The 16,965-nt window shown below is 44.2% G+C and overlaps 1 protein-coding gene across 1 annotated transcript in view; it reads left to right on the top strand.

Annotated features, from left to right (window-relative positions):
- The first annotated feature begins 13,546 nt into the window (after positions 1-13,546).
- The window catches only part of HK2 (hexokinase 2), a 66,184-nt gene continuing 62,765 nt past the window's right edge, over positions 13,547-16,965 (top strand). Inside the window, exon 1 of the mRNA XM_003793361.2 lies at positions 13,547-13,674. Within this exon, the coding sequence (XP_003793409.1) occupies positions 13,612-13,674 (63 nt within the window). The 5' untranslated portion in view covers positions 13,547-13,611. The remainder of the gene's footprint in view (positions 13,675-16,965) is intronic.

The raw sequence follows: 16,965 nt of genomic DNA, 5'->3' as shown, positions 1-16,965 counted from the left end.
GCATGACTGCTGCATCAACCACCTCATGGTCTTGTCTTTCCTCCTGGTCTGTGGATATCTCACTCAGAGAGCCTCTGGCACCTGCCTGGCCCTGCTGATAGCATCTCCCCATCAGCATGTCACCTCTGCAACCTGACAACCACTCTCTGAGGCTGCATACAGTAGCTCTCTGGAGAAGAATGGAGAGCCATTTCTCATGCTCCTGTGGATAAAAACTGACCCCTTTCTCCATAGTCTCTTTCTACTTCTGTTTTCAACTTTTATATATACAGTCAATAGAAATTAAAACCAGAGCTCAGCAGGCACCAAAGTTACTGCTGGAAAAACTACCAGTACCATCTATATATATTGTATATATGTATATATTCAAAATTTTACATTTTATCATCATGCACTTACTATAAAATTCAATGAGTATGAAAAGCAAACAAGAAGTCTTAATTTTCTCCCCCGTGCTCCCACTGCCCCACTTCCCCACTGTGAGTCTCTCAAGTGACTTTTTGAGAATCTGTGCATTTAAGAGTATACACATATCTGTACTCTCCCCCTGCCCCGACTTGTCCCTGGTTAGAATCTCTGAACATGTTCTGCGTCAATAATCCAAAAGTGTTCTAAGTTTTTATAGCTCTATAGTATTTCATTCTGTGGAAAAATCATAATGTACATTGAGAAAATGGAGTATGTATTAATAATTTTACACAATGTATATTTGTGAGTAAATTCTTAGAAATCAAAGGATATGTTCATTTTTAATTTGATAGAGTTTGTCAAATTGTCCAAATTTACGAGAATGCCTATTTCCATACATCTTTATCAACACGGTTTACAATTTTTAAAAAAATTTTGACAATCTATGAATTGAAAAATGCGTTTTCATTGTAGTTTTAGTTTGGGTTTTCTTATGTGATCTCAAGTATGTATTTGTATGCTTAGAACATGTATATTTCTATTAGCTTTTCGTATTCTTGCCCATTTTCAAATGGGACAATGGTCTTTTATTGATTTATAAAATTTACTTATATTTTAAAGATGTTTGTTTATTATAGGTTTATATTGAGGAATTAAACAATTTAATGTAGCTCAATTCAGCTTTCTTTTAAGGCATCTGGGGTTTTGTGTGAGGCTTAGGAAACCTTTAATTGCAGGTTATTACAAAAATTCTCCTATGATTTTTTTCTTATAATTTAATTTCTAACATATAAATCTTTGCTCCTCCTGGAATTTACTTTGCTATAAGCAGGAAGATAAGAATCCAAATTAACTTTTCTTCCCCTGATGTCCCAACACCGTTGGTTAATCTATCTTTCCTTTGCAGATTTGAAAAACCAGAACTTTAGCACATACTGAACCCCTGCATATCTCTGGATCTGTTTCTGGACGTTTTATCTGTCTACTGACCTGTTGAGTCATAGCCAGCATCATGCCTTAAACTCATTAACTTCTATTATTATGTCAAAGGGCTTACAACTAATTTTTAGGCTAGGGTTAAGGCTAGTGTTGGTAGCTGGCAAAACTAACTAGGCCATATACAGACTAAATCCTTAACTCTGGCCTAATTAACTCTTCATTCAGTTCAGTGCCAACTCCTACTCCAAAACTGGTTCTGGTGCTTCCAAGATGCACTAGGATGGAAACATCTAGATACCATATCTTGCTCCCATTTGAGCCCCATGACCATCCTATGAGGTAGTGTGTTCTCTGAATTATTTTGGTCTCATAAACAGACTCACTGAGGCCAAATGATTCAGATGATAATAAGTATTGTACTCACATATATGTGTCTATATACATATGGGAGACACGAATCTTCGCCATTTATTTTTATTTTTTTTCTGAGACAAAGTCTCAAGCTGTTGTCCTGGGTAGAGTGCCATGGTGTCACAGCTCACAGCAACCTCAGAGTCTTAGGCCTGAGCAATTCTCTTGCCTCAACCTCCTAAGTAGCTGGGACCACAGGCACCCGCCATGACGCCAGGCTATTTTTTTGTTGCAGTTGTCATTGTTATTTTAGCTAGCCCGGGCCGGGTTTGAACCCGCCAGCCCCAATGTATGTGGCTGACACCCTACCCACTAAGCTACGGGTACCGCCCAAGTCTTAATCGTTTCATCAGACAAAGTCACACCACAAGCCCTCGTAGAAAGGTCTCATGTTTTTTAAAAAGTTGCACATCATTTATTTAATTAAAAAACATTACAAGCTTGAAGTCATGGGCATTTAAAGATCTATATCAAACATTAGGAAGCTCGCTTAGGACAAGGGCTGGGAAGGAGAAAGGGTACAGATTTTGGTGCTAAAGGGTAAAAAGAAAAAAATAAAAATGAAAAAAATCTATAAATAAAGGGACCTTGCTTGGGCCAATGAGAGTGTGCTGTGCATTGAACAATAGTGAACCACCTACATCTGAGGTTCTTTAAAAAATTAAGTTTTAAAATGTAAGACTGCAGATGTTGGGATGTCAAAGAGAGGTAGGAAGTTAATAGAAGAAGGCAAACTTGAGGTGTGCAGGGAGGAGGTGGAGGAGGAGGCCGATGGCCAATATTTCAGTGTTGTTATCAGTCAGGGTGAGACAGCTGACACTGAACAGACGACTCCAAATCTCAGTGGCTTCAAACTGAAAAGATTTCTTGTGCATACTACTTATGGGGACTCTGTTTTCCCTTAGGGATTCAGGCTGACATCTTTGTGCTTCTGTGATAGCCAGAGTTCAATTTTTTTGTGTGGGCACTTGCTGAATTTTCCACTGGCTAAAGCAAATCACGTGACCACATCTAACTTTGAAGTTAGGATTGTGCCATGTGTTTATGAACTTAGAAGGAGAACTAGAAATATTTGGTGAATAGACCTAATGATCACCACAGGTAGTGACTACAGCTTATAGGGACATGAGCCATAGGATTAATTAACCTGATTTTCAAAGTTAGAACTGCAGCAGGGTCATGTTGGCTCAGAAATCAGCTGATATCCACAGGGGTGGGGTAGGGTTGCAGTGTGGTTAAATCCTGATGACATCAGTTGTCGGCACCTGTTCTGCAGGCATGACTTAGTCTCAAGACTTTCCAAAGGTGCAGCAATTAGAAATATACATACACATACACAATTCCTGGGAGGGCACGTCAGCCCTGATCTTTGCCCTGGAAAGCTGGCCTTTGTAACTAATGATTCTGTTTTAATTCAAAGAGATATTGGATAAAAAACTGTCTCAGCGCAAAACAAAGAACAGCAATGTATTGTTCCTTTGGATGTTTTAGCTGATACTTTAATCTCAACTCCCTGCATTCCCATGTCTCCTTGAGATATCAACCAGAGTTGCACATGGGAGCAGCCGACACGTTTTCTCTGATGGCTAAAATTCTACCAATAGGGATATCGTATTTTCCTCTATGATAAGATTTAGAGAAGCAACTTTGTAGTGCTTTTGGATTGACCAGTAAGTAAGTGTCCTGTGGCCATTATGAGTGCCAGCCTACTAGTTCTGCAGAAATGTAAGTATTAAATAAAGAATTTTAGCCTCACTGGGTTCTAGAACTATTGCTCCCTATACTCCAATTTCTAAACTGTCCATCTGGATTCCCTACAAGAAGCAGGTGCTGGATTCCAGCACCTGTGAAGCAGTGATGGAGGGGACATCACTGGCTTCCCATCGCATCCCTTCTTCTCCCTAAAAACCTTGCTGTTGTTTGGGATCCATCAGATGACTAGTGGGGAGGTGACCTTGTCCTCAGTGTTTGGGGTGGGCCTACGCCATGTGCCTCAGCCTTAGCACCACTGCCATTTTGATAATTCTTTGTTGTCGGGGCTACAGTACATATGACAGGGTGGTTAGCAGCATGCCTGTCAGTGGCACTCCCCACTCCCATTGTAACAACAAAAACTGTCTTCAGATATTGTCAAATGTCTCCTGGTAGGGAGGCAACTCCCTGACCAGTTGAGAGGCCCTGGTATAAGCCAACCATGGTAATTCTATTCCTCCTCCTGGGTAACTAACTGGTTTAAGAATGCATATGTCACACTTGAAGGATGACTTCTACAAGAAAAAGTGAAATTAAATTAAAAAATGAATATGTGTGTGACAATTTGAGAAAGAATGCTTTGGAGAGATTTCAGGAAAAGTCTTTTTCCTTATAACAAAGATTTGGGAGGAGACGGTTCTTTCTCTTTCTCTGGATCTTGTTCATGGTGGAAGCCGCGGCACTTTGTAGTCATCTCGCCAGCAGTTTGAAGATGAAGCCAACTTAAGGAGGGAGGCAGAACCCAGAGGTTCTCAGGGAAGCAGGGCCAGAGCTTTGAGGCACTGGCCTGGAGCTTGGCCAGGAGTCGACTCACTGCCCGGAAGCTTTTTATTTGAAACAACAAATATCCTTATTGTTGGAGGCAGGGTATTCTGTTACTCGCATCTTGCATGTGAAACCATCCTAACTAAAGTCATTGGAAGACAGTGACAAAGAGAGAGGAGCTTCGGTCTTCCACTGCTGCCACAAACAGACCCTGGCTCGTTCCTGCTGGGACAAGGGCCTTCCCAGTTAAAAGCGATGCATTTCCCATCAAGAAAGGGACAGGAGGTTAGGAAGTTTACTTGAGTTTTTGGTAAGCTCATAAGAATAAAACTGAGCTCCCCCTGTCTGGATGAGGCAGTAGATGCTGCTGGTACAGGAAGAGATATAGGACCACAGAAACGCAAAGGATTAAACTGGCTCTTACGGGGTAGAATGAGTCGGATTTAGCTGCTAAGACAGATCCAACCATCTCCCAAGCCCTGGAATCAAAACATCCAGAGTCATGGTAGAGTCCTGGCATTTACCATCAACTAAACATTGGAATCACCTGGAGACCTTTAACAACCACTGATGCGTGGGTCTCACCCCAGGACATTCTGATGTAGTTGGCCTGAGATGTAGCCTGGACAATTTTTTAAAATTTAAATATTTCAATTATTAATGTATTCAGGTGTCTTTAGTCCCAACCCCTTGTGCTTTCCATTCTATTATGCTGTCTTCACTCCAGTAGGTTATTTTCTTAATTTAATTCCATTTTTTTTTTGAGAATGGATAATACATGTATCTGATACAAAGCTACATTTTAAAGGTTCTCTCCCATGCCTGTCTCCCAGTTCCCCAGTTACTTTACCTAGAGGATAGTTTGCAACTATATACAGGTATATGTTTATTTTATTTTATTTTCAGTTACTTTTTATATACCAGTGGTGCTTTTCAATGTATATTGTTCTACAGCTTGCTTTTTTGACTTAACCTTAACTTGAAGATGATTCTATATTAATACTTAGAGCCCTTCTTCTTCTTCTTCTTTTTTTTTTATATGGTGGCCAGGTAATTGTATGGATCTGCTCTACTCTACACAACCAGTCCCCAGACAATAGAATTTAGATCAATCCCAGTCTATCGACGGCAAAGGATGCTGCAGTGGGTATACTCAGTGTGGGTGGGTATAACTGTAAGAAAAAATGGGATTGCTGGGTCTAGGGGCAGGTATACTCATAATTGATGGGGAGTGTTGAATTGATCTCATGGAGGTTGTGTTCTGTCACCTGCAATGTACTCTTCCATTGTAAACAGTAAATGAAAGACAGAATACCTAGGAACTGAAACGGTACCAGGAACTTGGAAGAAGACTAGAGTAAGTAAAGAGGCTTAACAGTGCTTCACGAATTTAATTTCCTCTTAGGGAAATCTGTTCACTTTAGAGAGTGCCTCTTTTTCTATGGTAAGGTATATCAAATTGTTATTTGATTTTTGTACAGCTAATAAGCAAAAAGCAGTATGTCGGTGTGTTTTAAATTTGTACTTTCATTATTCTGGGTGATGTTAATCTTTTCATATATCAAATATCCATCTGTTCTTTTCCTGTTAACTCTCTGTGTCTTTTACCCAAGGGTTGGATTTCTTTTTCTTAATAATTTGAAGAAGCTCTTTATATGATAGAAAAATGAGCCTTTTGTATCTGATACATATTTTTGTCTAGATTGTCTTTTGCCTTTGCTCAATAGAGATTCTTTTATGGATCTTTTCTTTCATGGCATTTAGGTTTTTAGTCTCTTTCAGAAATGGCATCACCAGTCTAGTATTTCAAAAGCAAATGAACAAGGTTCTTGCCATAGTTTGCAGGAATTTGGGTGGTAGTACTACTTCTTTACTTTTCAAATAGGAATATTAAAAACACCTTGTTTTTTTTTTAATCCATTATTTTTGGGTGGATTGATTTAAAATTTATAGATTAACCTAACAGGAAGAGAAATTCATGAAAGCACTATTAGGCCTCCCTATTTGTTCTAGTTTTTTTCCTATTTCCAAGTTCCTTGCACAGTCGAAGTTCCCAGGAACTTTATTTTTTCATGCACTATTATAATGGAAGAAAAGATACCATTAATGTCTGTTGATTATTAATTTTAAAAGCTCTTTGGGTGATTATAATACAGTAGAAGCACTTTCAGTTGACTACCCAATGAACTGTAACAAACTGATTAGCAATCAGAGGTGGTCAACCTAAGGAACTAGGCCTACTGTACTGATATGTATATGTGGTCCATGTCCAGTCTATGAAAATCAGATTAACATAAGGAAGTGCTCAATGTAGAGAGGTGATCAATAGGGGAGGTTCTACTGTACAGTGAATGTACAAGGAGCAGGAAAGGTGGGATGCCCTGGGGGCAGCTGGTTGTAATCCAGGTAGGAGTATTTTGTCATTGATACTGTTTAGAATCACCAACCTATGGTAATTAGAAAAAAAATAGACTGGGCTGGGCATGGTGGCGTACACCCGTAATCCCAGCATTCTGGGAGGCCTAAGTGGGTAGATTGCTTGAGCTTACAAGTTTGAGACTAGCCTGAGCAAGAGCCAGATGGTGTCTCTAAAAATAGCTGATTACTGTGGCGGGCACCTGTAGTCCCAGCTACATGGGAGGCTGACGCAAGAGAGTTACTTGAGCCAAGAGTTTGAGGTTGCTGTGAGCTATGATAGGCACCACAGCACTCTACCAAGGGTGACAAAGTGAGACTCTGCCTAAAAAAAAAATTAAAAAATAAAAAAAGGTTCTATTTTGTTTATAAATACTCTATAGCAAGGCACCCTTCTTTGCCTATAGTAGGGCCAAGTGGCCCTATCCCTTGGTACACCTTGTTCTAAAGAGCAGCAAGGTTGGGAAGCATCATCTTGGAGTTTTCCACCTCTCTCCACTCTTCATATTCAATACATTCTCATGTCCTGTTCAAGCTATTTCTTATGTTATTCTCATCCCTCCAACCCCTGCCTCATCCTTTTGCCATAAGTCTAGTAGAAGCCTTCAGCATCCTTTCTCAGGACTCTGGTTTAACTCCCCGCCAAAATGCCCTCCAAATTCCTTCTGGCCCAGGGGCTGTGTCTTTAAGCATCAATAGGATCCTATTACCTCCCTTCCTTTCAGCTGAGCCCTGTCAACATGCCCATGTCCTCCTGGCTGAAATAATCTCCCTAAACCAGAGCACTGTGTTTCCATTTGGAACAAACCAGCATCTCCCATGTCCTTGAGACTCCACCTTTATCGTTCCTGCCACTTGGATTTTTTCTTAAACCACCGAGATCTTATTGCATAGAAGACTTGATATTATGGGCAATGTGTTTAGAAACTGGTGTTTAGAATCTCCAAGGTAGCCAGGCATTGTGGTAGGCACCTCTAGTCTCAGCTACTTGGGAGGCTGAGGCAAGAGAATCACTTAAGCCCAGGAGTTGGAGGTTGCTGTGAGCTATGATGCCACAACACTCTATCAAGGGCACATAGTGAGACTCTGTCTCAAAAAAAAAAAAAAAAAGAATCTCTCCCAAGGTACCTCGTGATCTCCCCCACTTTGCTGAAGAGAAAACCAGGGCTCAGAAAGGCCCAGGACCATGCTGTGTTCCCATGTCAGCCTCAGCATGCCACCATGTCTTGCTCAGCAAACTGTTCAAGGGACATAGCTACGGCCCCAGGCCCATCAGGATGAGGGGATGGGACACAACAGCCCTCATAGTTTGGATGGCCTTGGAGGAGGCCTCCTGGCAATGTCCCATATGGTCTTTTCCTTATCTACGGTGACACCAAATGCATCTGTGGGCAGTTGCTAGGTTATAGCTTGTGTATGGAGAAGATGAATCACCCAGCTCCATGTCAACTCATTTATAGCCAGTTTTCCTGCTATTTGCTTACTGACCATTTTCCCCCAATTTAACTCCCATTGAGTACAAATTGTCCTATTTTTCAGTCTTTTTTGATGTGTTTCAGATTTTAGAAAGCCAGTTTGTCTAAGGGCATTTTAAACTTTGCAGTGTAGCACTTTCAGTGACTGTTGGGTGTGGTGGATGTTTGCCAAGCTTTGGGATTTCCCAGCCACTTTGCACATCTTTCTTATGTTTGGGGACATTTCCACCATATGACTCCTTACTCTTGTCACAATTTTCTAGCTTCCCTTGCAGCTAGGGCATGGACAGGTGATCTAAGCTCTGACACCCAGCTGCAAAATGCCAATTTGGAAGTAGATGCCGTAAAGAAGGATGTTCTATGCAGAACTCCTTTTACCAAGAGTGCTGAGACACAGACATTCAGCAGTTGAAGGTGGCTGTGACCTGATGTGGCTGTATAATCCCATGTCCACCTTCAGAAGTATCAATAGAGATGCCAGTCCAGTGGCCATAGAAATAGTATTTCCACTGGCAGAGTTTGGTGGTATAACTCGGGTATAATTTTTGGCTGACTAGCCTCTGAGTCTGCTCTCTGGCTCTCCTGAAGATCCTACAAGGGACTTACTATTTTTCCATAAACTATTAAATTTCATATAAATTAGCTTAAATGGATTCTGTTTGTAACTTTGACAGATAAAATGAGGTTGTTGTGTGGCTTCCATTTTTCTATTTTAGCTTTTTTCCAACTGCCTTTCTTTCCTAGTCCCTCTAATTCATACACTGTAATTGAACTCTGAAACAAAGGGATTATCCAAATCATTAGGACCCAATATTAAAGGTAACAGGATGCAGGGAGTCATGAATGTTTATATTTAGGGCAGACTCACCCTCAGTCTTAATTTTTTCTACATCATCCCATTACTTATGATAATGCTGGAAACTTGGTAAATCCTAATTAGAAAAATGCATATTTGGCAGTTGGAAGTCACTTGGCAAAGTAGTCTCTTCCTAGGACAGCTCCTGGGAAGCCCCATGGCCAGGCTCAGCTCAGTCCTATATGAGACCAGCACCAGCACTGTCGTGGTGTAAAATTGGAAGTGGCATTTGCATCCCTCAGACCATCCTTGGCTGACTCTGGCTTATGGCTCTGTCTCTTCCTCCTCCAAAACTTCATCATATATAAAGACGTGGGCATTTTTCAGCTCTTAATGATACACTTTTCTGTTCTGTAATATATATATTACATATATATATATACACACACACACACACATATATATTTTGCAGTTTTTGGCCAGGGCTGGGTTTGAACCCACCACCTCTGGCATATGGGGCTGGCACCCTACTCCTTTGAGTCACAGGCACCACCTGTAATATTGTTTTATGTGTTGGCTTTATATCTCTGACCAAACAGTTAATCCCTCAGGGGCAAGAGTCACATCTTGCATTTCATTTTGCATTTTATTCCAAGCAGAATTTCCTGAATATTGTAGTGGTTTAATAAATATTTGCTGATTGATTTCCTTCCTGAAGTGATAGAGTATAATTACATCTCTTTACTCTTTGATGTGTGTGAGAGAAAGAGAGAGAGAGAGAGAGAAAGAGAGAGAGAGAGAGAGAGAGAGAACTGAGAATCAATAAATAATGAACTCCAGGTATGGAGTTTAGAGCCAGGAGAATCAAAGAAAAAAGCCACAGCCTGTGTGGGTAACTTCTCCTTGGTTTGTCATGTATAAATTGGGGTTTATAATAACACCTACTTGAACCACCGTCTCAGGCAATTGGGGCTTCTTGAGAGATAATATGTACTTTAAAAACCTTTTGTGATTATTCTCTGGTCTGCATGAAATAGGACCAGAGAGGGTAGTGGAGAAGAAGTACTAACAGTACAGTGTTGAGAAGGAATCATAGCTGATCTTACCCCATTGGCTTTGATCTCACTTTCTTGGGGTGAGATCAAAGATGGGTTTTGTAGCACTGGGCTATTAAATTTCCAAGTGTTTCTAGGCAGCAGGCATCCTTTCCTCCAAGCCAAAGTCATCAATTCTATCTCAGATTTCACAACAACTAAACCTATATAACCCTGCCCTTCTCTCATCTTGGCTTGGACCCTAGTCTTATCTCACAGCTTCCACATCTTCCTGCCCCTGGTCTCTGATCTCCTGCTCCCCATTCACATGGAGGGCAGGTATTACCCTAAAAAAGCAAATCTGATTCCATCACTTCCTGCTTTCAGATTATCTGTTGGCTATCTAAGTCTGTATACCTATGGTGTCTCTATATCCAAAGAGGGAAGTTAAGAGGTTGTAGCAACCAGGTAAGAGATACTGAGTTTGTGAATTAGGGTAGACTGAGAGGTGAAGAAAGATTTTGGAAATAGCATTAACCCTCTCTACATGCACGTGTATTGTAATACAAACTGTGAACAATAGTTATCTCTAAGATTTCTTCCATTAATTTATGTAATAAATATTTATTGCTTACCTGCCATGTGACAAGCACCAGTTTAAGTACTGAAAATATGAAAGAACAACATAGATGCAGACCCTGCCTTCATGTAGCTCACATCCTACTGAAGAGATAAAGAACATAGAGAGAATATAGTGCCTATAATTGTCACGTGGGGAACTACTTAAGATGAAACAGGAGAATAAGGCCCTCTGAGAAAGTGACATCTGAGTTGAACCACAGTAAGAAAGAGTTGGCTGGAGCCAGGTCTGGAGAAGAATATTCCAGATAGAATAAAAAGGAAGAGCAAAGGTCCTTGGTTGGAAAAGAGTCTGGCATTTGTGAGGAAAGCATGCCAGTGGGTATGCCAAGCAGTGTGCTGGGGAAAGTCTTACTGGACATGGTGGAGAGGGAGGCAGGGGTCATATTATAAAGACTTAACAGTCATCACCAGGAGTTTGAAGTTTTCTTCTAAGAATTGGGGCCATCCCAGGCTCCGAGCTTGGGAAAGACTTAGTATGGTTTATATTTGAAATAAGTCACTTGGTTCCTGATTGAAGAGATTATAGGTGTCCAGGTGACGGTACACAAGCATGGAAGCAGGGGCCCAAGGTAGGACACTGTGGCCTGGGCTCTGGCCAAGATTTTTGTGGCTTGAATAGCAGGTGTCCAAGGACAGGAGAGAAGTGGTCAGCTACAGGGTCTATCTTACAGGCGGACCTGATGAATGCCTTCTGATGAATGACTAAATGTGACTGGAAAGGGCAGGAAGGAATTGAAGATGACATAGGGGGATGGTGATGCTATTTGGTAAGACAACTGGGAAAGGAAAATATTTCTGGAAGAAAAGTTGAGTTCAACTTTGGACATGTTAAGTGTGAGGTGCTTATCATTTCAGTGGAAATGACAAAAGGCAGTTGGAGAAACAGTCTTGCAGCTCTGGGAGAGGTCCTCACTGTGCATTTACTTTTGTGAGGCATCAGTGTGTAGATGATATAACAGTCACAGGGATGGGAGGAACCATCCAGGGAAAGAATGTAACTAGTTCAGCCCCAGAATACCCCACAACTTACCAATAGAGAAAATAGGGTCTGAGGAACCTGGGGAGTGAGGTTAGCCAGAAACCAATGAGCAGAGCATCCCTGCCCCTACTGAGTGAGGAAGGCATGCCCAGATGGAAAATCTGGTTAACTGCTCCCAACATCCTTGAGAGACAGAATAAGACCAGGGCAGGGAAGAGGACAGACCACGAGTTATGGCAACATGCAGATGATTTTGGTGACTATGGCAAAGGCACTTTGGGCCCGACATTGGAGTGCAGGGAAGGAGGGGTGAGGATGTGTATTTGACAAGGTACATAGCTTTCAAGAAGTTTTGCTGGATCATAGATGTTTTTGTTTATCATATATTATTATTTTTTCAACAACAATAATTTATTACTTGTATATTAAGTCTACACACATTGTAGATAGTACCCTGATGTTTGAGGGAAAGAGAAACTCCTCAGTCTAACCAAGCTGGCCTTCATCTTCCCTCCACTGCCACAAGTCCAACCCCAGGCTTGCCATTCTCCGCCAGCACCAATCTCCTGTCTGCTGAAGTAGGTATTTCATTCTTGCCTCTATCTATCTATCTAGTCAATGGAGTTCAGTGCCAGGCATTAGCTGTGGCTCTGGCTTCCACTCCTTTCAGCATCTGTAAGCCTTACAGCCTCCCATCCCACACACACCCAGGATCATCCAGTTACACATTTACCAGGCACCCAGTTTCACCCAGGCATCAGTCTCACAGTTGCAGACGATGCTTCTTCCCTGCCTTCTACTTCCCTGTCTCTTAGAGAGTCAGGAGAGGAAAATGGGGGAAGAGAACACAATCTTAAAGTCAGACGGACACAGTTCTTTTCTTCACCCGCTACTTATTAGCTATGTGACCGTGGGCATGTCTCTAACGGCCCCGTGCCTCAGTTTCCTCATGTAAAACGGGGTTAGTAAAACTCGTTTGGTGAGAAGGTTAGATGGGTCAACTTTTGTATTGCCTGGCACAGAGTAAGCAGCAACTAAGGTGGCTCACTTTGCATCAGCATTGCGCATACTGGCTGTGCCACGATAGGTAAGAACTAGGATGTTTCAGACTTGTGACTAGGCAATGGGAACCGCTGGTAGGATCTCAAGGTACCAGCCATATGGTGTCTTTCCTCACAGGGCGTGTGCTGGTCCAGTGACCCGTTTTTCCAGCCGTCTTACACCCTGGACACACGATCACGCGCCCCCCCACCCATGACAGAACCTGACGAGGCGGTGGCTCAGGCGCCTTTCCGCCCCAGCCTCTAGCCACGGACCACACGTCCCATCCCCAGCGCTCGGCCCCGCCCCCCGCCCAGGCGCGCCTCTCCAGCGGGCCGGCTCGGGTGTCTGAGCGGCCGCGCCTGCGGGCTGTGCGCGCTGATTGGCTGCACAGCGACGGCGGGCGGCCCGTGGAGCACACACCCTCCCCGTGCAACCAATGGGCGCGCTCACGTCACTGACCCGGCTGCCCGCGAGCCGGCAGCCCCTCAATAAGCCACATTGTTGCACCAAACTCCAGAGCAGGAGTCCCGGGCCGCAGCTAGCGACGCTGTGTCATCCAGCTAAGAAGATCTGCCAGCGGGAGCATCGCGCGTGGGAGCTTGAGAGGTCCGATCGCCCTAGTGGAGCAGGGCTGCGACTCTTCTCAAGTTGAACCTTAGTGATTTTGTGGCTGAAGTGAGCGTCTTGGCGTGGGACAACCGGACACGTCTCCAGGAGTGATACTTAAGCGACTTCTTACAGTTGGGACTCCAGAAACCTGACTAGAGACCCGAGACCTTCCCTGGCCCGGGCGGGGCATCGCCGTTAGCCTTCTTTGTGTGCCACCCGAGCTCTCTCCGCTCCCGACCCGCAGCCAAGCGCAGATACAAAGCGGTCTGACCGTGTCGTCCGCCTCCCCCGCACGCACTCCAGCCTTGGTTTCCCAATTCGGCGCCGTCGGGCCGCGGCAGAATGATTGCCTCGCATCTGCTCGCCTACTTCTTCACAGAGCTCAACCATGACCAAGTGCAGAAGGTAAGTCAGCGAGGCCAGAGGAACTGGCTTGCTTCTGATAAAAGTTACGTGGTCTCCGAGACTCTTCTTCTCTACCCTGCGGAGACCCGCTTTCTCCTCACTCCGGGACGAGGACGAGGACCAGGAAAAAGTCTGGGCAGCCGAGAAACTCCTGGGCGAGAAGAGCCACGTCTGCTAGACACTGGCGTGCGTTTGCGCGCGTGCGAGGCGCCGGGGCTCGCGCACCGCCGGGCTCTCTCCGTGCCTGCCGTCCGGAACGCGCTCTCGTCTCTCCCCTAGCCACTTTTTTCTGTTTCTATAGGGGCGGGCACCCTGCACGGAGTCCGGGATTGCTAGGCCCACGTGGGAGGAGCCCCCCCTTCTGCAGCCCGAGTTCCGGCGGGAGCACGTGGGGAGAATCGTGGCTGGGGGAGGAGGCTCCTCTGCCTCTGTGGGGCTACCGGGCACCTCTCGCGCGTGTAAGGACTACGTTTAGGGGACAAGCGGTTCCCTTTCACGTTCTTCCCGGCCTTGCGGAGGTAGGCTTGGAGAGAAGCCGCCTCGGAAAGGAGCTGGAAAGGGGGCAAAGGAACTCTTCCCGCCGCGCCCCCTTCCCGGAACTGCGAGTCCCGGAACTGAGGGGCGTATATTCATCCCCCACCCCCGGGTCTGCCTCGGGACCGCCCCGCTTCGCGTCCCCAGTGCCGGCCTCCGAGTCGGAGAAGACTTTGTTACTTTCTAGTTTGCTCCTAAAAGTTACTCGGAGAGGGTCAGCCCCTCATTCCCAGATTTCTTAAGGTTTTTGCCGTTTTGAAAGTGAGCTTTTCCCCTGCGCTAGGCCCCGACCTTTCCGTGCCCACATGGCCTTCAGTAGTCCCCACCACCGGAGCTCTCTCCCTGGGCCGGTCATTTACGTTAAAAAAGCGCCTCCGGCTCTCTGGAGAACCTTGATCTCTCTGCCTCGGGGAATGGGGGTGGGACCGGAGCTGGGCCGGGCTGGGGGCACTGTCTGAATTCAGTTTCTGAAAGGCCCGGGATTAAGGATTTGGCTCTGAGCCAGAGCCTTGGCTGGGGGTTTGAGGTAGAGGATGAGCTGGGGAGGGGGAAATGGGGTTGTTTTAGAGCTGTGAGGCAATAACTGAACGTTGCTCAATGACATGCTTGAAATTTCAGTGTCTGGTGGGAACACATTTTTGGGAAAAACTCTTGACATTATCGTTCCGTGGGGCAACCTGCCCGTATTCCCGTTCTGGCGGTCCTGAGGGCAAAAGAGAAGATGATGGGTTTCCATATTGATGTAACGAGGGCAGATGAACCTCCACATAATAATTGACGTTACTCAGCCTCAGAGTGGAGGAAGGAGTCGAGGGCGGCTGGTTGTCTTGAGTTTTACCATGTACATAAACGGTTGTTACTCTCTAACTTATTCCTGGGACATGGTTCTACATTTTAATTCAGTTTACTTAACAACGTGTCTTTGAGCTGGCAGGGTCTTGGCAACTTCTCAGCTTCCAAGATATGAGTTAACTCTTGGTGAAGTCTTTTATGTCTTGGCAAGTCCCAAAATACTAAGTGGAGTTTCCATCCCATAATCTTAGGAATGTCTTCTCAGTTGGATGTCACCCCCAGAGCATTGGAATTCTTGTATAAATTTACTGTTCCCAATCCAGTGGGAGACACTAGGACTGTAAACTCAGTAGAGTTTTATCACTGTCAATGGGGTTGGAGGTCATCTTTCTAGCCCCAGAATGGAAAGAGCATTAGCCAAGGTATCTGGAAATGAATTCTAATCCTTGTCTTGTGGACAGTTTAACCACAGGATTCTGAGTCTCTTTGGACAACCTATTTCTTTTTCAAAAATGCAGATGATGACAGCAAGCTTGCCCACTTATGAGATTGTGATGATTAAGCACCACAAAGTGAAATCATCCCTCCTATCAAATTCTTTACCCTGGCAGCAGCCACCTTTCTGCCTCAGAAATGTCCCTGAGACACGTGTGCATTTCCTCCAAATTACCAATGGGGGCAGAATCAGCTCTTTAACTCACTAGGGGTCAAGAACCTCTAATTTAGACTCCCTGCTTAAGTGAGCTTAGCTGTTTTGTACGAGCTACAATTAGGAAATAGGAAGAGCATCAGAGAATATTTTGGAACCATCTTTCTGAGTTACTGTTGGAGGGAAGAATTAGAAGAGAATGGTGAAGACTGAGTTTAATTTAATAGTCTCTTGAAAAGATCTTTTGATTTGGATTCTTCTGAAATCCATTTGTGAAAACATCATCTTACATATTCTGGGTTATTGTCTGAGGACATAGGGAAGGCTTAGGTTTATCTGCCCAGCAGGACCACTTGTCTCCTGATGGAAGTCCATTGTTTGCTGCATGAGAGACAAGAATACTTTGTCTCTCATTTGGCAAAAGTGAGTATTTGTGTTTGCTCTTGAACTTAGAATTCAAGAGCAAACACAGAACATCTACTGTGTACCTGGACCCTTCTTAACTCTTTACATATATTATGTACATTCACACCAACCCCATGAGGTAAGTACAGTTGTTGTCAGCATCTGTTTTGCTGGTGAGGAACTGAGGCCTAGAGTAACTTGCCCAAGGTCACTAGGTTTTTTTGGTAAGAGCTGGGGATTGAAGCCACACAGGTGGCTCCAGAGCACTGTGCTCGTGACCACATACTTGTTTGCCTCTGGGGAACATTAGTGGGCTTGTAGGCCCCACCTGTGTCCTCTCATAGATGCTGGTAGTACCCTCATCCCACAAAAGGAACTAGCTCTCCTATTACTTTGATCAATGACATGAGTTAGTACCCTCTGGCTATTCCAGCTGAGAGCCTTAGATTCATTTTCACAAACTTTCCCTTCTGACTTTGTTAACTCGTCTCTGGGCTACTTCAGGGGCCTCCTAAGGATTTTCCTGTTTCTAGTCTCTTTCTTGAGCCAGACTGAATAATCATTTCAGAAGGCTTCTACAACTCTGCACTGGCTGCTGAATACCCCCAATGCCTCTCCCACCTCAGCCTCATCTTTCTCTCCATCCTTTCGTTCCCAGAGACTTAATTGCCATCCTTTCAGGCCTGTGCATACTAGGTCCTTTATTCCTTGCTCTGTCTGTGAACTTGAATGCTTTGCTTGTCTTTTTCCCTCTTAACCCTTTCTAGCTCAAATGCTGTCCCCTCTCTCAACTCTGTCTACCTCCTCCCCTTCCTGTGTGCCTACATTAGTGCCCTTGAACCTTGCATGGCATTTGTTTCATTCCATCATACATTAGAGTTGGTGGTTTTTAGTTTGGGTTCCTTCCTCAG

The sequence above is a fragment of the Otolemur garnettii genome, unplaced genomic scaffold, assembly GCF_000181295.1.
Source record: "Otolemur garnettii isolate 467f Iridium unplaced genomic scaffold, OtoGar3 scaffold00068, whole genome shotgun sequence".
NCBI classification, from domain to species: Eukaryota; Metazoa; Chordata; class Mammalia; order Primates; family Galagidae; genus Otolemur; species Otolemur garnettii.
The sequence above is the reverse complement of the archived record's forward strand: the minus strand, read 5'-3'. Positions and strand labels throughout refer to the sequence as shown.